Source organism: Drosophila pseudoobscura, chromosome X (genome assembly GCF_009870125.1).
Source record: "Drosophila pseudoobscura strain MV-25-SWS-2005 chromosome X, UCI_Dpse_MV25, whole genome shotgun sequence".
NCBI classification, from domain to species: domain Eukaryota; kingdom Metazoa; phylum Arthropoda; class Insecta; order Diptera; family Drosophilidae; genus Drosophila; species Drosophila pseudoobscura.
This window is the reverse complement of record NC_046683.1, coordinates 20,050,673-20,076,829: the sequence shown is the minus strand read 5'-3', so window position 1 is coordinate 20,076,829 and position 26,157 is coordinate 20,050,673. Positions and strand designations below refer to the sequence as shown.

The 26,157-nt window shown below is 49.8% G+C and overlaps 1 protein-coding gene across 3 annotated transcripts; it reads left to right on the top strand.

Annotated features, from left to right (window-relative positions):
* The first annotated feature begins 626 nt into the window (after nucleotides 1–626).
* LOC6901922 (uncharacterized) lies at nucleotides 627–23,690 on the top strand. Of its 3 annotated transcripts, XM_002133420.3 has the most exons (11): nucleotides 627–1,503; nucleotides 14,841–15,017; nucleotides 17,181–17,393; nucleotides 18,415–19,233; nucleotides 19,301–19,480; nucleotides 19,594–19,989; nucleotides 20,060–20,543; nucleotides 21,078–21,590; nucleotides 22,654–22,755; nucleotides 22,838–22,996; nucleotides 23,061–23,690. In XM_002133420.3, exons 1-11 carry the CDS (start codon nucleotides 1,413–1,415, stop codon nucleotides 23,293–23,295), a joined length of 3,369 nt encoding a protein of 1,122 aa, XP_002133456.2. In that variant the 5' UTR covers nucleotides 627–1,412; the 3' UTR covers nucleotides 23,296–23,690. The 3 variants fall into 3 exon arrangements, with proteins under 3 accessions (XP_002133456.2, XP_033239081.1, XP_033239082.1); XM_033383190.1 differs by lacking the exon at nucleotides 21,078–21,590 and having other exon boundaries at nucleotides 1,330–1,503; nucleotides 23,058–23,690; XM_033383191.1 differs by lacking the exon at nucleotides 21,078–21,590 and having other exon boundaries at nucleotides 1,333–1,503.
* The last annotated feature ends 2,467 nt before the right edge of the window (nucleotides 23,691–26,157 follow it).

Below are 26,157 nucleotides of genomic sequence, written 5' to 3'. Positions count from 1 at the left end.
ACTTCTCCCATTTCCCATTTCCCCCCATTCGTGTGGCATGCAAATGCTGCAACATTGTGCAACGTTGTGCTCGTGGCTGATGCTGGTTGTAGTTTTTGCACTGTCCCTGGTCCCTGGTCCCTGTCCAGCAGAAGCAGGTAATTCAGTCGCAGTCGAACGAGAGGAATTCTTCTAAATTGGTCCAATCGGAAAGAGACGGGGGATAGTGAGAGAGCGAGCTGCAGAGACGCACAAAGTTACAGTTGCATAACCTGTATTAGTTGTTATTACCGTTTTAGAGAAGACGAAGATGATGATGGCCCAAGCCGAGGCCCCTCTCCGCCAAAGCCCGCCCATTGATCAGCACGCCCTGCCAGTCTGCCGGAGGGGCAGAGCGGCGCGCACAGAGGCTAAGCAGAGGCAGAGGCAGAGACAGAGGCAGCGACTCGGCAGAACTTGGCACTTGCCAAAAGTGCAGCGGCAGCGGCAGCAAGTGCTGCTCGGCCGACACGCATGCAGGTCCCCTACCACCCCACTTACATGTATGTACATACCATACCACAGCAAGCAGCAGCAGCAACGACGGCAGCAGCAGCAACGTCGGCAGCGACAGAGACAGCAGGCAAGCAGCTTACAGGCGGCTTACAAGACGCACAGCGCGACGTCGCAAACTTTCAGTTGCTTTCGAGCTGCACAAGGCGACAGACGGTTTGACTTCTTCGACTCGAGCCCCAAAAAAAAAGAGTAAGCGAGACTTGCAGAGAGAGAGAGAGAGAGAGAGAGCGATCTAGCTGGCAAGAGAGAGCGGGCGAGAGAGCGCACGACCAATGTGAAAAGTGAAAGAAACGCCAAGCCAAGCCAAGCCAAACGAAACGAAACGAAACGAAAGACTCTTGAGTTCTTCTGCAGAGCTTCCAGCGAACGGTTCATGCGGCGGATAAGCGTGGCGCGTAATCCAACAAAAATATTCAGCTATTTTTTTTACGTTATTTTGTTAAGTTTTTGACCGAGTGCCTCTCCTCTAACGGTTCTGCTATCGGTGTGTGCTCAAACTTTCGGCCTCCATCTCGCTCTTCCGTGTGTCCGTGTATCCGTGTGTGTGTGTGGATTTTTTTTTTGTTTTTGTGCATTTTGGTTGTTGCTCGCTGGGGCACAATCGGAAGAAGGCGAAGGATAGAACCAGTTGCCACCAGTTGGGTGGCTGACACACATTTTGACCAGGCCAAAAGCACCTGTTGGCATGTGGAGCCCAAGCAACAAACAACAGTCGACAACTCGCAGCAAGTGCTAGAAAACAAAAGAAGAAGAAAAGAGTGCAACATATAGAGTAGCAACAGCAGCAACATCAACAACCAGAATCAACCAGAATCAACCGAAAAAGAGACGAACGAGATCGATCCCCCGCAGCAGGTGTGAGCGAGAGAGAGCAAACCATGCAACGAACGCAGTGGCAGCTGCTTCTGCCGCTGGCTCTGGCGGTGGCGGTGGCGTCGGCTTTGGCGCAGGCGCAGGCGCAGAATATAGGTGAGTGTGTCAAGCGAAAGACTAAGAAAACAAGCGAGAAATTCTGTGGGAATAGGAATACCGAAGGGTGCATACCCTTCCCTCGCCAGGGGTGATTCTGATTATCTGTGGGGTGGTGGGACCCATGAGGCATCCTATCTGCATACACTCGCTAAATGACGTTAAGTGAAACCTCCATGTCTTTTGTCTTACGGCGGCTCTTCGGAAAGTCTCATGGTGCTTAGGCTCCGATGACCTTTCGATTCGTTGCTTGTTCCTCACCGTCACTCGACTCGGCCTTGACATGTGGGAACATTTTTTTTCGGATACCCACACAACATGTGAGGGAGGCTCTAGTGCATTGTTAGCTAAATATCTTCGGACTCTTCGGTCATTTCGGATTCCAAATCTTCAAAGTCCCACCAAGCTTTGCATAGATCAGCTATCGGATAAGCCCACCCAAAGATCCCATGGCACATGGCACCTAAAATGTTGTGCATACCCTCTTCTCAGGGTATCCAACGGCACACAGAGCAAGAGCAAACAGAAATTGTTTCTCTCGTTCTTGTTTGCTGCTGCTGATCCGATCCCACTTTCTGCCCCTCTTGTGCCTCCCTCTTTCCCCTTGTTGCTGGCGCTGGGGTGCCGCCGGTCCCCATTTTCATCACTCACCCATTTTCGTGTGCGTTTGCGTGTGTGTGCGTGTGTGTGTGTGGGGCACACCCAAAAGAGAATTCATTTGTTTCTTCGCATTTAATTTTTATTATTTTTGCATACACATTTTTTGTTGGTTTTTTGATTTCCGGTTCTGGTTCGAAACAAAAGCGACCGACGACTTTTGAATTATATTTCTTGTCCAGTGACTTTGGCATTTTTCCCACGCCAATAAACCAACAAAAAAAAACAAAAAAAAACCCAGAAAGAGCATTCAATGTTCAACTGTCCTCAGTCCAGAGCTCAGTCCCAGTCCCAGTCCCCAGTCCCCAGTCCGAGTTCCACTTTGAGTTCCAGTTTCAGCGAAAAGTCAAGTGCTTGGGCGCTGGTTAATTGTTTCGTGGGATATGCGGCAGAAATCAGGTGAAGAGAATGCTGGGGGAGCAGGGTGTGGCATTTGCCAGGAAACGGATGTTTGTTTGGGTCACCACACACACACACGCACACAGAGGAGTGACAGCTGGGACTGGGACTGGGACTGGGACGGGTACCCAAATGTGGCACACGAAAGACTTAGGCAACAAACTTGTCCCTGCACGTGGCGTCGGCAGCCAGCAGTCAGCAGAAGGAGGAGACCTGCAACTTGTTCTGGCATTCAATTTGGAGTGTCGCCTGCACGTGGCCGAGTATCCGATTGCACAGACTCCACAGGTGGCTCCTCCTCCGCATTGGGGCTTCTTCCAGAAGCCAGTGGGACACCAAAAAAGGAAGCAACAGACGGGGCAACAATATGGCCAACAAATATTACAACTTTTACTCGGGGAAAAATCTTGTAAATTAATTAAAAAATTAATCCCATAAGGGAGGCAAGAGCAACATAAAAAGCAACCGCTAAAGCGGCAGAAACTGAAGAACAGAAACAGAAACCGAAACCGAAATTAAAAGAAAATTTATGATCTGTAGCAGCCATTCAACAGAAACAACAATAAAAGCGACAACAATTGCGACTTGTTGGCTTGTTGCAAGAAGCAGGGAGAGATAGAGAGAGAGAGGGAGAGGGAGAAGAGACAAATCTGTAATGTTGGGAAAGTTGTATTTCTTTCTGTATTGCTTTCCTCCGAGGCAGAGGCAATTGTTGACAATAAGAAAAGTAAAAGTGCCACAAAGAGAGTGGGAGAGACTACAGCGACAGCGGATGGCAGATAGCAGCAGCAGCCCTGTGCTTGCCTCATCAAGAGTGATGATCAGGCCCACATCCAGGCCCTGGCCAATGTAATACCTCTATCTACGAGTATATGAACGAGTCTATGCGGATAGGATAGGCATGCATGACCAGCTCATCATAATCATCATCAGTGGCAGAGGCAGAGGCAGAGGCAGTCAGAGATGCGGAAACTCTGGGCTTAATTGCAATGCGAAACTCCGTGGCACAAGATACTCGTTGTGCGAGGAGTATCTGCTAGATACGCCAGCCAACTATTGCTGCACAATGAACCACAGCAGCCACAGCAATTTGTTGCCTTATGGATGGTGGATGGTGGATGGTGGAAAAGGGCGGCACCGGGCGTGGCACTGTGCACGCATGCATGCCACCAGTAAAATCATTTTTCCCTGCTGCTGTGGCTGCTCTGGCTGCTGCGGTCGGGACTTACATAAGACCTACGAGTATCTATGCCTGCCACAAGGAAGTAGGAAGCCTGAGCCACCACCACCATCAGCACCTCCACCTCCACCTCCATCCAAGAAAATTCAATTTTCCATCCCCAGCGAGTGCGTGGGCAGCAGGCAGGGCGGGCAACCTTCAACTTGCTGGGGTCGTCAGTTTTCACTTGCAATCGCGCCCACTCCGTGGCAAAAGCACCTCCGCCTTTGCGCCACACACTCCCCCTCCCTCCCAGGCACACACGAAAACTCCTCTCCTGACCAAATCGGTCACTCCAAACGAGTATGTTTGACTTGACAATTTTACGCAACATTTTGTCAAATGAGTTTCGTTTTTGTCTCTTGTTGGTTGTTTGTTTTGCTGCAATTGTCACCTTGGCACGTATGACTGGGAGTGGGAGTGGGAGTGGGAGTAGGTCTGCGCATGAGTGGGGAGTGGGGAGTGGGGAGGGGGGCGTGGGGCTCACTGCAGGTGGGGGTGGGGTAAGCATTGCGCAAAACTGTCAAGGGCCTTGTCGAATACGAGCACCGGCTGGCTCCATATGAAGCTGACATAAATGAAAGTATCACTTTGATTGGGGAACAATTTTCCTTAGATACGAGAAGCTTCCAGCGATTTGCACATCGCGGATCTCTGTGGAAATATCTGGAGGCTCCAGTTGTAGGGATCCACCCCACGATCCCAACGATCCACTTATTTCCCTAGTTTCCCCCGAGTATCCCACGGAAGGGTGTTTTCTCGTTGTGGTTACATCTGCCGATCTGCACCATGGGTGCGGAGGTGCCCGTCTGGTTGGAAGAGAATTCTAAATGCAGGGGAGTGCCATACAACTGATCTCATCTCATCGCGACTCATCCAAAGGCAGGCCATACGTCAGTGTCGTATCATCTGGATTGCCGCATAAATTTCAATCACTTGCATTAAGCATTCAGCACTCAGCATTCAGAGTTTCAGTGGGCTCTGCCCCAGCCACTGCCACTGCCACATATTTCCATTTCCATTTGATTCTCAGGCGTGAGCGTTGTCTTTGTGCGAGTATCTCTTTAATTGCCATAAACATAAATGGCTCTGGCTGCAGTTAAAAGTTAAATATTTCCACACACACACACACACACACTCTGCCGAAGCAGCAACAGCAGCAGCAACAGCAGCAACATCGTGGGGCAACTTTCGCGTTTTGTTTGCTGTTTGGCGTCGTGTGTGAAATTTTAATGTCGCAGTGAAATGCTCGAAAAGTGAAACTAACGTCTAATAAATAAATGAAATTGTTTGCTATTAGCAACGCATTTAGATGCCGACTGGCAGCGCTGGACACCAAGAAAGCTGCTGGCTGCCACAGCCACTGCCACAGCCAATGAAAGAGAAAGAAAAAGTGGAATATACGTACTCCTCGATGGATGGAAAAATGTTGGACAGAATTTATGCCCCTTTTTCTATTCATTCGTTTATAATTTAATTAATTGTCATACGACAACGCGCATATGTATATACATATGTTGTATGCCCCAGTGTCGCCGTCGCTGATGTTGGTGTTGCTGTTGCCATTGTGATTGCGATTGGGATTGTGATTGTGATTGGGATTGTGGCCGCCGTGTGGCAAATTGGACGCCGCGGCGTGATTCACGACGACTCGTTTTCACAGCCAATGCCATCAATGCCACCAGAGCAGCGGCAGACAATTGAAATTGTTATTAATAATTGCTTTGTTAATAACTCGAAGTGTTTGTGAGTCGGTGCTGTTGCGTTTCGTCACAAATTGCCACCGACTGGAAAACACACAAGTATCGTGAAATATTCGCTTGCGATTGATTGATGGCTTGCCACAGCTATCGATAATTATCGATAGATGGCAGTCGGCCGAGGTCAAGTAAGCGAAGCTCTCGAATCAAGTTGAAACTCCCATCTGAGGGCCCATCTGAGGGCTTGAAGCAAACTTGAGGGCCCACATTCCGAATGGGAATGCACTCATTCATCAAATGATGTGCCAACTTCCCATTCCGATTCGGGCATCTGTGACGATCAAATCATAGGAATATCCTACGACTTTCTGCTAGTAGAAGCCGTAAAAGCTGAAACATCATCAAGTCGGCTTGCCCCACATTTAAGCACACAAAAAATTGATGGCTGGACTTACCTATAAGTAATATATCTATAAGTAATAGACAAGATAGTATAACCGCTCCCATCGCTCGCTTGAGGCTCGATGTTCGCGACGCACAAGCGAATGCCCGAGAATTACAAAGCCATCAGACATATACGACAATGTATGTACATTGCACTCATTGCCGAGCTCAGATCTATTCAGATAGGGCTTTATATTTGTTGCTGAATACTCGTAGATAGACTTATCTGGAATCCTCTAAAAGTTGCATCGTTTTAGCCACTGAACGCCGCTGAATTGAAAGGTCCGAATAGTACTCTGTCTGGCAAACACTCTCCAGTCGTACAATTAGCTCGGGTGCTGGTCCTCCTTGGATTCATTGAATCTGGTTGAAGCGACAGGCACGGCACCCTGGCACCGCCTGTATCAACCCCTCCCTCCCCACCCAACGACCAAGCGCAGTCAAACCAAAAAGGAAAACCCCCTGAATCTGTTTTTTGTTCAGTTTTCTTTTTTTTTTGTGGCTCTTTCAATATTTTAGCCATGGCCATAACGATAACGATAACACTTATAATAGCCATAACCATAGATATCGGTGCGGCAAGGGACGGGGACGGGGACGGGGTGGGGTGGGGGGCGATGGATAGATACCTAATTGCGGACATGGACGCGGACATGGGCATGGATATGGATATGGACATGGGTTGTGGCAGTGGCTGTGGCAGTGGCTATGGCTGGGGCTGTTGCAAGCAACGCATGGAAATTGCAATTTGCTTAGCTCAGTTTTTGTTGCAGCTTTGGTTCCGCTTGCACGCTGAGTGGCATAGAGAGAGAGAGAGGGGGGGGGGGGGGGGGAAACGATGGCGCCATCTTCATGATGATGATGGCGATGATGAGAGCGCAAGTTCAATGACTGCCAATGGCTGGCTGCCTGATGAGTGGCTTATCCCGCTCCGTATACGCTTTCGTATCGTTTCGCTTCGCTCTGGGGGCAATCGGAAGTGCAGTCTCAGGATGAGTTGGCAGCTCTTGCAGCTGCGGCCGCCAATCAATAACAGAGCGGCCAGAGGCAGTGGCAGGGGCAGCTACAGTTACTTCTTGCACACACATGCAGCAAACAAGTTGCAGCAAGTTGCTCCAGCTCCAGCTCTGGCTCCAGCTCTGGCTCCAGCTCTGGCTCTGGCTCTAGCTCCACCACCACCTGATCCCTGATCCCAATCTTTTGATGTCGTAATGCCCCGCAACTAGCGGTAAAACTATTCAAATGGAATGCCATCCCATACAAAATATCGATTTTATAACTCCCCCTCCCCCTCCCCATCCCCATCCCGATTCCCAGTCTCCACTCGCTGGAAGCAAATAAAATGTCCAAAGTGAAAATATTTATAACAAAAGCAAAGCCCCAGCATCTCCGTCTCCGTCCCCCGCTCCTCTATCACAGTTTTTGATTTCCTTTCTTATTGGGGGCAAGCTCTTGATTTGTGGCTGCCCATTTGCATAGTGGAAGAGAGTTGACAAAGTCCACCGCCACGAGAATTTTACCCAAAAACCAAAAAAAGAATAAATACCTAGAGGTAGCGGGAGAGAGAGGGGAAAGCCACAGACACGACTGGGAATCGAAATTGAAGAAGAACCACGAACAACCCACGAATTTCTCGACTTGTTCCAATGCGTATCGTTCTATGTGCTGGTTCCATTCTTATGCAAATCGCCTTGTGAGCGAATAGACTTTTTACTATTTCTATATCTATTTTTTGTTTTACCCAGTACCCAGTACCCAGTCGATGGTCCCTTCCGTAGTTACTTTGACGAATATGTGTTCCACAAAATATTGATTAGACCTATTCCATATGATTTTGAGATCTGCTTTCCACTCTTTCCGTTCCATTCCATCATTCCCAATGGATAATCCTGATGTTTTAATAGGAATCCCCCAGTCGGAGCTCCTTCCGTTTTGTGTGATTTTTGAATTTGCTTTTGGAAGCGGTCTGACCAAATGATTAGCCTCACAATTTGTCCACTTTTGGTCGGTTCTCCCCGAAGCATTGTAACGCACAGCGAGAACAGAGAACCGAAAACAGAGAACTGAAAACTGAAAACCAAAGGAAAACAAACAAGCCATAAAACTAAAGTGGGAACGATCTTCGCATAGCAATGAAAATGTTCACAGCCCAAAGAAAATTGGGCACGAAACCAAAAGCAAATGCAAAAGCCGCAGCCGCAGCCACAGCCACAGCCGAGAATTAGCAACTGCAATTAGAACGCATCAACAGTCCAGCACAGTGAGCACTGGCACATGGCAGACGGCAGTGGGCCCCAGTGCCGCGGCTGCTGCAGGTGTTTCGCAGCAGCTGCCTCAGCCTCAGACTGAGACACAGACACAGGCACATTCACGGGCACACATACCACAGATTCTATCTGCGACTGCATTTGGGGCTGAGCGCTGACCCAGTTTGTGGCAGTGGCAAGAGAAGGACAACAGCAATGTGCTGCCTCTGCCTCTGCCTCTGCCTCTGCTGCCACTGCTGCCAACACTATTCTACGCTCGCGCATTGATTTGTCGGACCGGGCCCGGAATGCGGTCAGCTGGCAAACGGCAAACGGCAACAGCATCCAGCATCCAACAGCCAGCTTCCAGCAATATCGTCGGTCAATGTCGTCGATCGTCTTCACACCCTATGGAGTAGGGTATTATGATTTCTGTGACGCGTTTATCAGCCTCGTCGTAAGGCCATCTGAGATCAGATCGAAGAAAACACATCTCTCGTCCTTCTCCATCGTTCCACTTCAATCGTTCAACTCCCATCGTTCCATTCCGCTAATTCGGCTGACCAAGTAGTTCCAAGAGCGAACTAGTTCACGGAGTGGCTTCAAGAGAACCAATTGTGCAAGCGATGAAAGAACCAGAACATCTAGGAATTAGTTGTGTCCTCAGATGCCACGGACGGCCAGGGTATCCATTGAGTCGTCGCCCGATGCTGGTGTAGTTCTTTCTTGTTTTTGGCTTGTGTCTGTTGTTGCAGCTGTCTGCTGTCTGCTGTCGATTGCCGTTGCTTGGCCTTGCTTTAGAAGCGGCAATCAAGCGTTTCCTTTGCCGCAAAAGTGCCGCAAAATCATATCGAACCTGTTATGAGGCTTAGCGAGGGGCAGAGCAGGCCCAGAGAAAGATGACGCGGCAGGGGCAGATACAAAGGGGGATTGTCATCAGGTGAAAGATGTTGCCACCAGTTGGAAGTGGAATGAGACGCTCTGGCACTGGCACTGCCACTGCCACTGCCCCTGGCTCAGCTCTTTCCCCCTGGGTTCAGCTGGCTCTGCTGCCTCTGCTCTTGGTTCTAGCCATTCTTGCTGTTGCTTTACGTAACTGTTTAAGCCTGAAATTTATTGTTGCTGCTGCCGCTTTAGCCGCTGTGCGTACCGTTACATAAAAGAGAGCCAAGTCGCGTCGCGTCGCCTCTGATGGGGGACGCAGCGCATGTTTATTTAATACGCTTAGCAGCTTTTAGCCAGGCCAACTAGCTCACAGATACACTACCCATACATGCGAGTATTGCTGTGTGTTGGTGGCAGACGTTCTTTGATGTCTCATTTAATGCGCATGATGGGCAATTTTTATGCGCAATTAATTCCAAAAGGCACGCCAAGAACCAACCGACAGCAGACAACAGCCAACAGCCAACAGCCATCAGCCATCAGCCAAGAATGGACAGCAGACCAGAGGAGCAGGCAGCCGTCGACTACGGAGATACCCTGTTAGAGCCAACCACAAAGGGTGGACTGTTGGCCGGTGGACTCATATACAGGTGCATTCACAGATACAGATACAAATACTGTAGCTGTTCAGCGGAAGTTCAAATCAAAAGACTTGGGCAACGAACTTTCGTGCAGTCCGGTGCTCCGGCGCGACGGCTTGCACAAGCCACAGGCGCATCCAAGTCCAACAGCAGCAGCAGGGGCAGGGGCAGCGGCAGCAGGGGCAGCGGCAGCAGGGGCAGAAGCAGAAGCAGATTGCGCAAACCGAAGCACTTGCGAAATGTTTCTGCTGCTGCTGCTTCTGTCAGGTTTCTCCATGTGTGCTTTTAACGAGGTTCTACTAATTTGGCCGACAAGCACAGCCTCAAAACAAAAACCCCTCACAACTGGGTCAAGAGAATCGGAGAAGCGTTGCGGGAGCAGGCGCTGGAGAAGCTGCGTGAGAGCAGATGGAGCACTCTCCTCCCCCCAAAAGAGTGAGAGAACTGGTCGCCAATTTATGTAAATCCAAAACCAATCAGCCTCAAACGGCATCTCCAGCAACAGCAACAGCCGCAGCCACAGCCACAGCCACAGAGCTCCTCCATCATCATAATGGTCATATAATGGTCGACCGATAGGCTAACGGTTTCAACCGTTTTCTTTTTTGTCGTTATTCGTTTTTCGTGTTTCGTTTTTGTTTTTGATTTTCGGATGGGGAATAGGGAAACTGCTGGCCTCTCTGAGGTGCGGGCCTTTCGTCTGGGGAGTTTTCACTTGTGGAAATAATGATTAAGATCGGCCCTATCGCAATGGGGCCATCTGGGAGGCGGCCCAGCACTTGCACTTTTCTCCAATTTCGTAATTGAAGCGGAGAATGCTTCTTCGAAAGCAGCAGCAGAGGCAGAGGCAGCATCAGAAGCCGACGAAGCGTGGGCCTCTGGCAGGAATCAGCGCATGACGTCCCAGAACTGCACTCAATGCAGAAATTCCACTGAAATCGTACGTACCCTTTTCCGCGCTCCCATCCCCCTCCCGCCGTAGACGCGGCTCTAATTAGCGTTCGGGTCAAGCCAGACCCCGAAATGAGAAGCCCACATAGAGATTGAGCGATTGAGAGATGGAGAGACGGAGATTGGGACAATGGGAAGCGAATTAAGCAAGCGGCGGACTAATTGCATGGCCAAGCCATTTGCGCCTCATTTGGATGCACTGCAGCACAGCCCTGGCTCGGGCACTCCTCGGGAGAGTTGCCGCCGCGCATTTAAAATCAAATTAGCCGACATACGCAAATTGCGGACTCGACTCCGACTCCGACTCCAGTGCATGCCCCAAGGAATGTGGAATGAGGGGGCTGGGCTTGGGCTCTTGCTTGGGGTTGGGGTCGGGGTCACCATTAGCTCGGTAGAAAGTTGCGCTGCAGCGCGGTTGAGATCTTAGATCTCTCTTTCGATTCCTCCAGAAACTGAAGTTCTTTTCCTGTGGAATTTTGGTGGCAGTTGCCTCTGCTCTTACCTCTGCATTCCGTGTTATTTTTGGCAGAAAACAAAAACCGCGAAAAATGAAACCGCAAATTGATTGCAACCTTTGCGGCTGGCCAGCGCTGGCTTTCGCTTTTTCTATTCATTTCCTCCAATCGAATTGAAATTTTTCTCTTGAAATTTCAATTCGTACCCGAAGTATTTTGCCTTTGTCTCCGCTCTCGAAATGCTAAACAAATTGTGGCGGCAACAGCCGCAGCAACAGCAATCAAAGAAAAGGCCTGGCCGAGGCGTTGATGGGTAATTTGTTACAGCAACAAAACCAACAAAAGCAACAGTAACAACAACAACGGTAACAGTAACAACGATCTAGGAGACCGGTCCGATCCATGTCCGAAACAAGTTTGAAATTATAACTGCTATTATGATTATAATGATTATTATTACTAGACTTGAGATTTGGATCCGCGGCAAGCACACAATGAATATTCAGAGACGAGACCACCCTCCCCATCACCCGTAATGCTGTACGAATACCGAATACGAATACGAATACCGAATACGAATACCGAATACGAATGCAAGTAGTGGTGCTGTTGTACAAATTGCTGCCGTTGTTTTGTCAATGGTAGCGTGCCGCACATATTCGTACTCGTACTGGCTGTGGTACTCGTGTGTCTGTCCGTCTGTCTGTCCGTCTGTCTGTGTGCGGGATATCACTTTCACTGGGTTCGCGCCGCATAGAAAGTAATGCCCAGCAACACTGGCAACAGAAACAGCAACAACAACAACAACCACAACAGCCTTAAGCTGCAGGTACTACTCGTAGTACGAGTAACTACTGCCTTTGCACTTTAAGGTATTGGTCCCCCACTCGAGCCCCCCTCCCCTCCCTGGCCCCGCCAGAGAGACTCTTACCCATACCCATTCCATGCCCCCAAGTCAGAGACGCCGCCGCCACCGCCGCCGCATTGTCATGCATGGCCGACTGGGCAACGGCAACCTTTCGGTCGGTCCTACGATCTTCATACGAGTAGTGTTGCTCTTTCGGTTTCTTTTGACGCACTCACATCGTGGGAGTCTTCTGCTGATTCTTCCCCTGCTGCTGCTTCGATTCGTATTCGTATTCGCATTTGGGATACCCTTGCCACTCGAATGTCTCAGTATACACTCTTTTCCCATGTGCCTTGTGTCCGTTACTTTTCAGAGACGATCAAAATAATGCGAGTCTTCAGAAGTATCTGCCCCGAACTGCATCAAAGGGAATATTTTGCAGAGGAAAAAAGCTTGGCAAGACTTGGATTTTTGAAGTAAAAAAAAACGAAAAATTAATATTTTAAAAACTGCTAAAAATTGCCAAAATATTTATGTTTAACTTACTTAATTCTCGTGAAATCTAAACTTGAAAAAGTATATAAAGACACAACGATACTCGTAAGATGGAGTTGAAAGCCGTAGCTGCCATCAGTCGAACACTATTTATCTCCATTTGGTCCAAAAGCAATATTCACCAAGGCCACCACCAGTCCAGCCAAGTTTCTCCCCCTCGAACTGCCTGATTTTCCCATAGGGTTCGTATATCTCTGGTCTATGGATCGACTCGAGGCTAGTCCCAAGAAGAAGCCATCTTCTAATAATACATAATTATTATCCCTCGAATAGAGACTAGATATATCCTTGGATAAGAGTCGCTCCACACATTCAAATGTACATATGTGGGACACACTCTTTTCTAAAGGGTATCTCCCGCGTCGAGCTCTCCGCTGCTGGCCGGCCCTTCGCTCCGGCTGCCTATTTATTCGGTGGAACTGTAACTGTAACTGTAACTGAAACCGAAATTGAAACCGAAACCGAATGTAAATTGTTTCATGAACTTGATTTCTTAATTTGCGTTTGGCCCCCATGACAAATGAGTGGCCTAAACTTGCCTTTGCTTTTGTTAATTTCAATTTGCCCGAACTAATTTCTGCATTTGTTTTTGCCTCCGCGGGGGGCCGGCGAAGAGTAGTCGAGTCGGTTGGAATGGAGTGGAATGGAGTGGCTTTTGAAAACCGTTATGATGAAATTGCATTGGCATTGGGATTGGGATTGAAATTGTTGTATAAGCAGCCAAGCAGCCAAGCAGCCAGATGAGGCCAGAAGAAGAAGCTGCTGTGGCCTGGAGAGGCATCTGAAAATGTGTAGCAACAGCATGTTGCCGCTGCGGCGCTGGCAGCTGGCAGCTGGATAGCTGCACTGCTGCTGGTCAAATGATGTTGCAGTTAATCGACCATTTATGAAATGCCTCCTTGCCTGACTGACTGGCTGGCTGTCTGTCCAGCATTCCCCCAGTGCCAGTTCCAGGTCCAGCTTCAGCTGCAGTCTCATCTACAGCATCAGCTTCAGGTCCGATTATCCAAATTCGTATTTAACAGCTCTGAGAGGGACAAGAACGTTCGCCAGCCTTCAGCCTCCAGCCTCTAGACCCGGGAACAGAGGACTGCGGACTGCGGACTGGGCACTGAGGATGAATCAAACCCATGACACTGGCCAAGTCTGGGCCTGGGAACTGCTCAATTGAATAACTAATCATACTCGTACAAGCAGCAGCAGTAGCAGCAACACATTTGATTGTTGCACACGGCTCGCATTTTTGCATACAGAGATACATAGATACATAGATACAAGCAGCAACGACTAAATTGATGGCTTTTTTCCACTGCCACTGCTACTGCTGCTGCCATGGCAATTTTCTCACGCTTTGCATTGACAACAACTGCAACTGCAACTGCAACTGCAACAAACAACAAGCTGCCAAGTCGAGTCGAGTCGAGTCGAGAACGTTTTGCAATCTTTGAATGCCAGAGATATTTGCCAGGCGTCGTCGCGACGACTCGTCGAGTGGCCAAACTGGAACGGAACTTGCTTAATTGTCAATCACACCACGAATCCCCCCACGGGTCGGTAGAGATCTAGAGGGGGATGGTCCATGTCCACCTTGGAATGTGTGCATCTGAGATCAATGATTAGGCGGTCAAGAGTCGTTGCATCTCGAGAGGAATTCCCATCTTGGAATCTGCTATATTTCTTAGAAATGAGTCAAGATGCCAGCGGCATTCTGCCGATTACGAAGGAGTTCGCGCCGCATAGAATGCCCAATAATACCAAAAACAACGTGAATGTCGTGTGCATGCTTGACTCTTCTTGTTGGACGGCTACCAAACTCGACCCTAGAGGTGGCATGAGCCGAATGAGGCTCTCAGAGTCAGTCGAATGCCTACGTGTTGCCATGCTAATGCCGACACCAATGAATATTCATACATAACGAATATTCTGTCTCAGAATGGTCTTCGCCCAGAAGGGATTTGAGCATAGATTTTATTAATTAACAAAACAAAAGCTAAATCAATATTTAATCGATAGTTTCACGAAAGTAACTTGATAAACGACCTGAAAGGCAACTCAATTCGAAGATTCGTCGAAGCGAATCTGTGATTCTCCGATTCCGTAATTGGGATATCAATCAAATTGATTTGTGTCTGCCGCCTGATTGGGGGTACGGCACTGCAACAATCGGCGGGATGTGGCGAGAGAGAAAGAGAATTCCCCCCACTTCCAGCCCCCCGCCCCCAATTCGAAGCGGCAATCAAACAATCAAAGAATCTGAGAATCAGAGAATATTTCTCCATAATTTATTACCATATAATTTAATCGTCTCTCTCTCTCTCTGTTTCTGTTTCTGTTTTAGATGCCGATTGCAGTTTTCCCGGGTCGCCAGCCCACAGCAGCGTGGTCTTCTCGAATGCAAATCTCACCCAGGGCACGGTGGCCTCCTACAGCTGCGAGCGTGGCTTCGAGCTCCTGGGGCCGGCCAGGCGGGTCTGCGACAAGGGGCAGTGGGTGCCCGAGGGCATCCCCTTCTGCGGTGAGTAGTCGAAGCTTCTTTCGTCCGTTTAGGCCAGCCTCTAAGCCAAACAAAAGACTCTGGACACGAACATGCTGTTCGTCAACTCAATTAGCGCCTTCGGACTCGACTTTGATTCAGGCTTGGACTTGGACGTCGACTGGGACTGGGACTGCGACTGGGAATGGGAGTGGGGAGCAACTTTCACCGCGAACCAAAGCAAACACAAAATTTGAAGCGTTCTCAACATCTCTCTCTCTCTCTCTCTCTCTCTCTCTCTGTCCGTCCCTCTCCATCTCTCTCGCTCTCTCTCGATGGTTGTCCGTATAAAGAGAGGCAAACAAATGGCATTCCAATTCCATTTCCAATGCAAAGTTGTCGTGAACCAAAGCAAACGACAGGCTAACCAAAAGTGAAACATGATTAACAAAATGCGCGAAATTGGGCTAAAGCCGAATGCGTGTGTAGGCCAGAAGAGGGGGGAGAGAAGCGAAGCGGCAATGGGAGGCGAAGAGGCGATGCGGCGATGCGGCGATGAGAAGCCGCGCTCGACCAGCAGATTGACCCACTTTTTCGGACTCGCGTGTGGGGACTGTGTGGCAACAGCAACAAAAACAGAAACAGAAAAAAGACTTACAAAAAAATACCCAATGCACGAGAATTCTAAGTGGATTTCTATGTGGACATGGACTTCCGCAAAACTGGTATTGATTGACATAAACAGAGCAAACTGTAGGCTCGATCAACAGTCAACAGTCAACAAATGAATGAATGAATGAATGAATGAACGAGTGAATGAACTTATGGACTGTAGCAGCCTTGACCCATTCAGAGGAAATCATTCTGGCATTCAGTCGGGCGATCGATCTATCACTCCAGAGGCGTTTCTTATGGATTACTATTCGAATGTGAAATGTGGAATACTCGTATGGACCTATTGAAGGTGTCGAAAACCAATCAAAATCGCTTCAGAAAATCTATTCTTTCTGGCTGTAATTGGCTCTTGAACTAGCTCCACTTCGAATCATTAATTTTTCGAAGAAATTCCAAGAGATTGCTGCTGCTGCTGCTGCTTCTGTTCAACAGTTGCCCTTTGGCATGCCCCTGCCCCCTGCTGCCTTGGCTGATTGCAACTTGATGGGGCACAAGCACAAGCAAAGCAAAAGCAAAGATTTCCGACTTGAAAATTGCTGCAGCCGTCTGCTGCTGGAATGCTGCTGGGAAGCTGGTGAGCTGGGAGCGGCTTCGGCTTCGGCTTCGTATTTGGATTCCAATTCGAATTGGACACGACACAGCAGGAAGACACTGCTGTGGCATTGGGAGCAATAGGAAATTAATTAAATGCAATGTCACACCAGCAACACCTGCTGCTGCCCCACAGAGCTACAGAAAAGAGAGAAATACAGACAGAGAGATAGAGAGAGAGAGAGAGATGCGGGTTAGAAAGCAGCCGCAAAGAGTTTCAACAACTGAGATCTCTTGAATAGTGCGTCATGAGCCGCTGATCGCGACTACTCCTACTCCTACTCCAGCTCCAGCTCCAGCCAGACTCAGACTCAGACTCAGACTCAGTCGCGCTCAGTGGCCGACCAGTCTTATCCGACAGATGCATCTGATTAATGAATCCCAATGCCGCAGAAGTGCGTAGCGAGCGCTGTAATTAGGCCCGGGACAAGTAAAAGTTGGATGTGGGCCCACATTAAATTTCACTTTTGCTTTTGCTTTTTGCCAGCAAAGGCAGAGGCCGAGGCAGCGGCAGGGGCAGCGGCGGGGGCAGCCTCTGTGGGCAATGGCTCTCGATCTGGCTGTTGGCCACAACAGCCCATCGGCCCATCGGCCCATACAATGGCCAGAACTTCGGCGAAGGTCCAATCGCGGGCTCTTGACAAACATTGCTAGGCAGAACATTGTTTGGTTTTCGTTTCGTTTCGTTTTGCTTTGTTTTGTTTTTGCCACAAACCGTGTCACGGCCCCCTGTCCCTGGCCAATTAGGCGGGCCTTGAGCCCCCCTGGGAACCATTCGGATGGACGCAGACGCAGAGACAGACACAGACACAGACACAGCAGAAACGACAATTCATGACGGCCCCACCATCATCCATGAATCTTGAATTCCCAAATAATTCTACTATTTTTATTTATATTTATATTTATTCTTCTCTGTTCTCCCTGGCCGTTGTACAGTTCTCAATGTGGCCGCCGGCAAGGCTCCCATGCAGATATCGACAGAGGGCGCAGGCGCACCCCAGAAGGCCATCGACGGCTCCACATCGGCCTTCTTCACCCCCGAGACCTGCTCGCTGACCAAGTCGGAGCGCTCGCCCTGGTGGTATGTGAACCTACTGGAACCCTACATGGTTCAGCTGGTGCGTCTGGACTTTGGCAAATCCTGTTGCGGTAAGTAGTCACACTCTAGTCTCTGTACTTTCTCCAGTCGTAGTTCTAGTTGCCTGCCCGTTCTGGCGAGTATTTCGGATGGATAAGCGAGAGATGGAGGTACTGCTTGGGTGTGGCAGGATCTCATCTCATCTGCATCGATCCGCCGTCCGAGTTTCGCTGTTCGCTGTTCGCTGTCCGTTGTCTGCCACAAATTGATTAAATCGAGCCGTTTCGCTTTTATTAAACTGCAACCGAGCGAACATTATCTGTGGTACGGTATGGCGGTACCCGCAAACTTGTCCCGCCATAGCCACAGCCACAGCCACTGCCAAAGCCGTAAAGATAAAAAGCTCACTCTGTAATATAGTTGCCTGGACCGCATTCTGTTTGGGACTCTCTCGCCCAGTGGACAGTTCAATGCCCCGTTTTCCCAGGCCTGCCAATCCGTCGCTCTGTCGGTCTGTCTATCTGCAAATGGCAAACGCTGCACGCTGCACGCTGCACGCTGCCACGGAGGAGCTCTCAACAGCTCTCAACAGTCGTTGGGAGAGTGAGTGGAGTCGACTGGCTGCAAAGGGTTGCCGTTGCCGTTGCCGTTGCCGCGGCCGAAAGCGGCTAAGCAAACAACTGCCAGCCAGCCAGTGCCAGTGCCAGTGCCAGTTTTCCCTAATGCTTTCACTTGCCAGCCAGCAACCTGAGGTCGAAACTTCGTCTGCTTGTTATGTGATTTTCGTGTGGCTGGGGACGAAGACGAAAACGAAGACGAAGACCCAGTGAGTCAGAGCGGGCCGAAATTTATGATTACTTTCACTTGGCTGAACCCGCCTGACCTGCTGACAGACAAAAGCCATCGCCATCGCCATCGCCATCGCCATAGCAATACAATGCGTACGACAATGGCAAGGCAGGGCAAGGCAAGGCAGGGCAGGGGCTGGGGAAATACTCGTACTTAGTGGCTTTGAGATCTGTCTGTCTGGGATGTCTCTGAGAAATAATAACAGTACTTTAATTCGATATTCGGGCTCCATTGCCATTGCAGGCAACAAGCCGGCCACCATTGTGGTGCGTGTGGGCAACAACCGGCCGGATCTGGGGACGAACCCGATCTGTAATCGGTTCACGGGGCTGCTGGAGGCCGGCCAGCCGCTGTTCCTGCCCTGCAATCCGCCCATGCCGGGGGCCTTTGTCAGCGTGCATCTGGAGAACAACACGCCCAATCCGCTGTCCATCTGCGAGGCATTCGTCTACACGGACCAGGCCCTGCCCATCGAGCGGTGTCCCACGTTCCGGGACCAGCCGCCCGGCGCCCTGGCCTCCTACAACGGCAAGTGCTACATCTTCTACAACCGCCAGCCGCTGAACTTCCTGGACGCGCTCTCCTTCTGCCGCTCGCGCGGCGGCACCCTGATCAGCGAGAGCAACCCGGCCCTCCAGGGCTTCATCAGTTGGGAGCTCTGGCGGCGCCATCGCAGCGACGTCAGCTCCCAGTACTGGATGGGGGCGGTGCGCGACGGCAGCGACCGCAGCAGCTGGAAGTGGGTCAACGGCGACGAGCTGACCGTCTCCTTCTGGAGCCACCCCGGCGGCGATGAGGACTGCGCCCGCTTCGACGGCTCCAAGGGCTGGCTCTGGAGCGACACCAACTGCAACACGCTGCTGAACTTCATCTGCCAGCACCAGCCCAAGACCTGCGGCCGCCCCGAGCAGCCCCCCAACTCCACGATGGTGGCCCTCAACGGCTTCGAGGTGGGCGCCCAGATCAAGTACAGCTGCGACTCGAACCACCTGCTGGTGGGACCGGCCACCCGCACCTGCCTGGAGACTGGCTTCTACAACGAGTTCCCGCCAGTGTGCAAGTGTAAGTGCCGCCTCCATCATCCTGGGAGGACGACTAACATTCCATTCCCCCTCTCCATTTCTCTTAGATATCGAATGTGGGCTGCCGGCCAGCATTGCCCACGGCTCATATGGCCTTCTGAACAGCACCGTGGGCTACCTGAGTCTGGTCAAGTACTCCTGCGAGGAGGGATATGAGATGATTGGGAGAGCGCTGCTCACATGCGACTTTGATGAGCGCTGGAACGGACCACCGCCCCGCTGCGAGAGTAAGTCCTTCTCCCTATGCCTCGCCTATGCCCATCTCTAGCCCCATCCCTGTGCCTTTCCCCGTCCAGCACCTCTTATGCTCTCTATGCTCTCTGTTCTCTACCCTATTCAGTTGTGGAGTGCGATACGCTGCCAGGAAACTACTACAACACCATCATCCACGCGCCGAATGGCACCTACTTCGGCTCCAAGGCGGAAATCAGCTGTCCGCAGGGGTACCGCATGGAGGGACCGCGCCAGCTTAGCTGCCTGGCCAGTGGCCAATGGAGCAGCGCCCTGCCCCGCTGCATCAAGCTGGAGCCCTCGACACAGCCCACGGCGGCCCCCACTTCTCCCTCTTCGGCGGCCACTCCACCACCTTTCAGGCCCAAGATCAGCTCCACCACCAGCCGGACGCCCTACCGCCCTGCGTCCACATCCAGCACGAACGGAGGCAGCAGCTCCAGCTCCAGCACAGTGGGCACCTACCCGAGCATCAGCCCCACCCAAGTGGAGATCAACGGAGAATGTGAGTGATTGATATAACCCATGTCTGTCTCTGTCCCATAATTAATCCATATACGCATTGTCTTCTACAGCCGATTCCGAGGAGGATGTCAATGTGCCTGTTCCAGGAACTGTGCGCGAGGAGTTCCCACCGCGACGCACCGTTCGACCCGTGCTCATTCCCAAGAAGCCGAACAGCACGCCTGCCTATGCGGCACCACCAGCGGCACCCACCACCCAACATGCGCTGCCGTTGCCACCCTCCACCTACGCCCCCACGCCGCCGCGTAGCCGACCCAGTGCGGCCAGTGTGCCCGCCCAGGTGGAGACGACCACGCGGAACACGCAGCAGATCATCCAGAACTCGCATCCGCAGGACAACGAGATCCCCGACAGCGTCAACATCCAGCAAAATCAGTCGCCCAATGTCAACGTGCCCTTCGCCGTCGACAACCCCGACCGCAAGGAGACCAAGGAGGCGAAGCTCAATCTGGGGGCCATTGTGGCTCTGGGTGCTTTTGGTGGCTTCGTCTTCTTGGCCGCCGTGATCACGACGATTGTGATTCTCGTGCGAAGGTGAGTCCCGTCCCTTTCTGGTCCCTGCAAATTAATTTTTAATCAATTCAAAATCAAAAATAAAAGAAGTCGATCGTTGTCGGGGTCACCACTTGTTCACCACCCGTAACCCTCTATCCTACCGCTTCTCTCTATCTCTCTCTGTCTCTCTCTCTATTTTGCTGTACCTTTTTCTCTGTTTCTATCTCTCTCTCTCTCTGTGTCTGTGTGTGTATCCATGATTGTTTGTGCCTTTTCAGCTGTCGTTGGTGTCCTTGTCCTCCCTCCGTTTATTACTCCGCTGCCACATCCCTCTCTTCCTCTCTCTCTCTCTCTCTCTCTCTCACTGGGATCCCACACACACACACACACACATGTGCGCGCTTTGCGAGAGCGTCTCTCACGCACACCACCACAAAACAAACACACACACACACACGCTCCAGCACACACGGACACACACATGAACATCGAACGCTTTCTCTTTCTCGTTGTACAACTCTCTTTTTTCGTTTTTGCTTCTCCCTCTCTGTCTTTGGGCAACCCATTCGCCAGCACCCCGAACAGCAAACGGCGGCACCTTGCCAAACACTTAACCGCTTACCATCATCATGCTCATCATCATCACCAGCAGAAGCACCACCACAGCCACAGCCACCACCAGCAGCAGCAGCAGCAGCAACAGCAGCAGCAGCAGCAACTGCAGAAGTACTCGTCGCAGGGAGCCAGGCAGGTGCCCCACCAGCGAACAGCTACCGTTGGCGGTATACCGCGACCCAGCCGCCTGCCCAGCTATGCCACGGCGACGGCCACCAGCGCCACCAGCTACGCGTCCACCGCCCAACTGACCCGCTGCAGCGGGAAGGGGATGCGCCTGTTCGGCGACGGGTACGGCTTCGGCTACGGCAGCATCAGTTCGAGCACCCGCTGCGACCCCATCAGGGAGCCCTCGCTGTGGTACAGCGTCCTGGCGCTGCCCTTCGACGACCAGAAGCTGGGCAGGCGGGAGTTCAGCAGCTATGGGCGTGGCTATCGGGCCCGGGCGGGTCTCTTCAGCAATTCCCACATGTGATTGGAGTACGGAGTGCTGGATGTGGAAGCTGGATAACGAAGCCAAAGAGAAGCGACGAAGACCAAAACGGACCAAAAATGAAATGAAACGAAGCGAAATGAAATGAAATGAAATTATATGAAACGAACTACCTGCTCAACAATGATGGGGAACGGAGCGGAGCGGAACCCATACGCAATGTGTGCCAAAGATGAACAGCCAAACCAACTATAATCGAAGCAAACGAAACGAAACTAAACGATCAGTCAGTCAGTCAGTCAGTCAGTCAGTCAGTCAGTCATACAATCAAAGCAAAGCTAAGCTAAACCAGATCAGATCGAAGCTGATCAATCAACGGCCATATGTATACACAAATGTAAGCAGCCAAAAGTACCAAACCAACAACAATATACGTATACACCACACAAAACATCAACAGACAACATCAATCCAAACAGTCAACCAGTCAATCAACCAATCAATCAATCGAAACAAACAACACTGATCCACACTGGTCCACACTGATCCACACCAACCAACGGATGCTGTGGGCTGCCGTCGCCTCTCTCCCTGTGCTGTTGCATTGCCATCAATCTGACAGTCAATCAACTCATCAATCACAATCACACCCACAAGCACTAAACATTCATACACACACATACACAGATACACAGCCACAGGACACGCGACTCTCCCTCTCTCTCTCTCATACACTGCACGAGTCGCTCTCTCTATCTGCCTGTCTTTCTCTTTTAGTTTTCTCTCTGACTCTCTTGTCTTTTTCCAACACCCTCAATACACTGCTCTCCACGGACCCCTTTCCTTCACTGTTTGTGTGCGTAGTTTTGTGTTTAACCCTGTCTTTGAACTTTGAACTTTGAACTTTGAACTCTTGTAACTAACCCCCAACACAAATTCGTCCTGGAGGAGTCCTATAGTCCGCTATATGTACGATAGATATACATACTCCTATTACTTTAAGATGTAACCGTAACCGTAACACCCTCCCCCATTGAAGAGCGCCTACTGATCAATCTCCCGTTATTTTCCTCTTTCCCTCCGCCGTCGATTCATAAACAGAAATAGAACCACGCAACACTATCGCCATCGCGCCTCGCCCGACTGCAACACGGTTGCCAGCTTCGACAGCTCCACCTCCGGCTCCCGCAACGGACTCAACAGGTGAGATTGCTCAACGGATAGACTAAATTACCAAAAGCTTGAAACTGTTTATAACATCTGGATCTGGATTGTTGTATTGCAGGTACTACCGCCAGGCCTGGGAGAACCTGCATGAGTCCGCCTCTAAGAACAGCTCGCACAATGCTCTGCGGCGCAAGGAGACCCTCGACCCGCCCAGCATGACCCGATCCCGTGACAATCTGCGCGACAATATGCAACGATCCCGCGAGAATCTCGACAGGTAAGTCTCCATAAATCCATGAACAAGACGAATCCAGATTCTGATTAAGTATTTGCATTAGCAGATGCGGCCGCGACAACTACGGAATGCGCGACGACTCCGAGATGGTTGTGTCGGACGTGTGCCTGAAGGGGGAGAAGAAGCGCCACCACCACCACCACCACAAGAGCAGCTCTCGCAATGGTGACTATCGCGACCGGGATCAGTCGTCCGGCAGGCGCGACCACCACAGGCACAGCGGCGCTGGTGGCGGCGGTGCCGGTGCAGGAGGCGGAGGCGGTGGTGGCGGCCACTATTGACCAACCATGGTCATCACCATAAATGTGGAGCGGCAATTGCAATCGATCGAAGATGAATCTGAATCTGAATTAGATTCTGGAGCTGGATATGGAGCTGGAGCGAGCGCAACATCGAAACGTTTTTTTGTTTAATTTTAGCAAGTTTTTTTTCGCGCTTTAGTTTTGTAAGCGATCGGCCGAGATCGGAGACCGGAGATGGGAGATGGTAGATCGGAGGAACCTTTCAGTTCATAGCGGAAACATGTAGGACAAGCAGAGAGAGCAAGAAACCCGTGATCTTGCAAGTCAATACTTATATGCATATATAGCTACAATATATCCGCATATGTATGTCTATATAGTATATATTTACATATATATGTGCACTCGTGCTTAGATTTTTCCGAGCAAACCGACCTTACTCGTATAATTTATTCGCAAAGCTTTCTTAAGGTTTTTAGTTAAATTTTCTCTATTAATTAGTTGTATGTCAAGAGCGTGAAGAGGGCCGGCGAGGCATAGGCGTAGGCGTGGTTTATCTGTTAGTAATTAGTTGAAATGCAAGCACCCGCACCCGCCTCAGCACCACCCCCAACCCACACAAAAACACACTCCCCGCCATCAGGCGAGCAGACTCCAACTCCTCCTCCTCCACCACACCCAGCAAGTGGCAGATCACAGCTGCAGCCAAATTATGAGCAACTTGGTTTAGCTTGAGGCGATCCCCAGTCCCAGTCCGGCTGGCAGCTTCCCCAAGCCAAATCGACTTGCCCATAGTCGCATATTAGTTACGTAACCTTAAACTAGATCAAATGGACCCCCAGTACACGGGCAGACCACACAACCCCAACCAAAATCGACAGTAGGTACGGCAGGCAGCATGCACGAGAGATGAATTATGTTATACGAGTAGTGCGCGTGCCACCGAATTTACTATGCGAATCTGCATAGATCTGACAGTAACTCCCTCACGGCTGCACCATTCCAGTTATTTTTCACTCATACTCACTATATATCACCCTGTATTTGTATCTCTAGAGTCGTATAATAATTGTAGATTTTGTTTTTGAGTGTGTAAAAGATCAAGGCAGAGAGAGTGCTTTTCAGTGCTAGCTGCCCCAACGTATGCAATATTATTTGAATTTCGTGCATTATTTCCAATGTAAATAATAATAATTTATTTCATAAATAAAACAATGATCATTTTACTAAACAATTGTCAGACTTCGTTTTCTTTAATCGATTCATGCCAGTGACAATTAATAGCTTTGGTTTTATCGGGAGAAAAAAATACTGTAATGGAATTGTATGCAATGTACTGAATTAGCCTTTTTACACTAACGCGCGTTTCCGTTCGACATCAAAATAGTACGTACACGCGAAGACGCAGATCTACATTGGCGTTTACATGGACAGACGCAGGTTGTTGCGTCTTGAGAACACCTGACTTGTGTTTTGATGAAACCAGGCCAAATTTGTTAAATCAAGTAAACTAGGATAGCCCGAAGTAAATACATATAAAACAAAGACTTTATTCTTCTGCGTTGGAGCAAAATGAATGGCAATTAAAGCCTCTGCAAACTCCTTGAAGATATGCCATCAATGTTCTCTTCCCTTACCAAATAGTTTCAAAAATTGTGTCATTAGAAATTGAAGGTTGAAGTGAGGCCTTCAACATGTGCCAACTTGTAATGAAAACTAATTTTTGAAAAGGTGTACAAAGTGAGTCCTACCTAGTCGCACCCTGAAACCTTTTGTGTGTCGTAGATTAATAAATTCTTGTACATATGTACATATACACACGTCGGCATAAGTATTTTGACAAACTCTACGCAACGTTTAGCGTTGAATTTTGACGAATTGCTACGTGTTACAGATTTACCGCCAAGTACATGAATGCATAAAGTATGTTGCAAATTATCTTCGTAGTTGTATTTTGCGTTTTATCAGAATCAGGAATCAAGTTTCATGTTCGGTTTTGCAAATTGTAAAATATGAGTTCAAGGATCTTAGAACCTATAAGAGCCAGAGCAACCAAATTTGGTATCCACACTCCTGTGATATCGAAGCCACACCCCTTCCGCCCCCGCAAAGGACGAAATCTGGGGCATCCACAAATCCCAGAAACTATTAAGGCTGGAGCAACCAAATTTGGTATCGGCATTTCTGTTAGATCTCACTATAAAACGTATATCTCAAAATTTCGCCCCACCCCGTTCGGCCTCCACAATGGACGAAAATCTATTGCATCCACAATATTGCAGATTTAAGAATCCGGTATCCGGTATCCGGTTGCTGAATCTGGATCAGATCGGATCATTTTTATAGCCGAAAGGAAAAAATCAATTTGCAGTGGCTACGCAGCGCCCGACGACACGTTCCGACTGAAGTACCTCAGGATGACATTGTTATAGTGCAGGTTGGCTCCAAAACTAGACGTTTAATCTTCGATTCAGTTAATTTTAATTTTACTTGAAGCGGACTAAAAAATCGAAATAAAAAAGCGAAAGATGACCGACACAAAATCCATGTCAAATTCCGAGACGCCCACGCCCTCGGGGGGGACCAATTGACATTGAAGGCAGTTGATGAGGAGTATAGAGTTTAGCTATTTAAGATATAAGTTCCCAAATAAATGCTCTGAACTTGAATGACCAGGAAAGGGTTCAAGATAGGAGTATTCGCTTTGTCAGCGATAGCCACCTGATGGTCATCTGCGTGGACAAGTCCGAAAAAGACGAGGCAGAAGAGGAGAACAAGTAGCTTCCACTGGATGCCCCTTAATATTTTAGCTAATTTAAATAGATCGCTTGATATTCACAATGTGAGAAGTAAGTCCGTTTTTATGAGCTTGTGGGTGGCGTCGGCAAGAGTAGAAAAATA

What these genes read in the sequence shown, in the direction of transcription:
- LOC6901922 (XM_002133420.3), top strand. Translation starts at nt 1,413, where the DNA reads ATGCAACGAACGCAGTGGCAGCTGCTTCTGCCGCTGGCTCTGGCGGTG. An exon ending in CGAGGGCATCCCCTTCTGCG is followed by an intron (nt 15,018 to 17,180) that starts GTGAGTAGTCGA and finishes GCCGTTGTACAG; the next exon opens with TTCTCAATGTGGCCGCCGGC. An exon ending in TCCCGCAACGGACTCAACAG is followed by an intron (nt 22,756 to 22,837) that starts GTGAGATTGCTC and finishes GTTGTATTGCAG; the next exon opens with GTACTACCGCCAGGCCTGGG.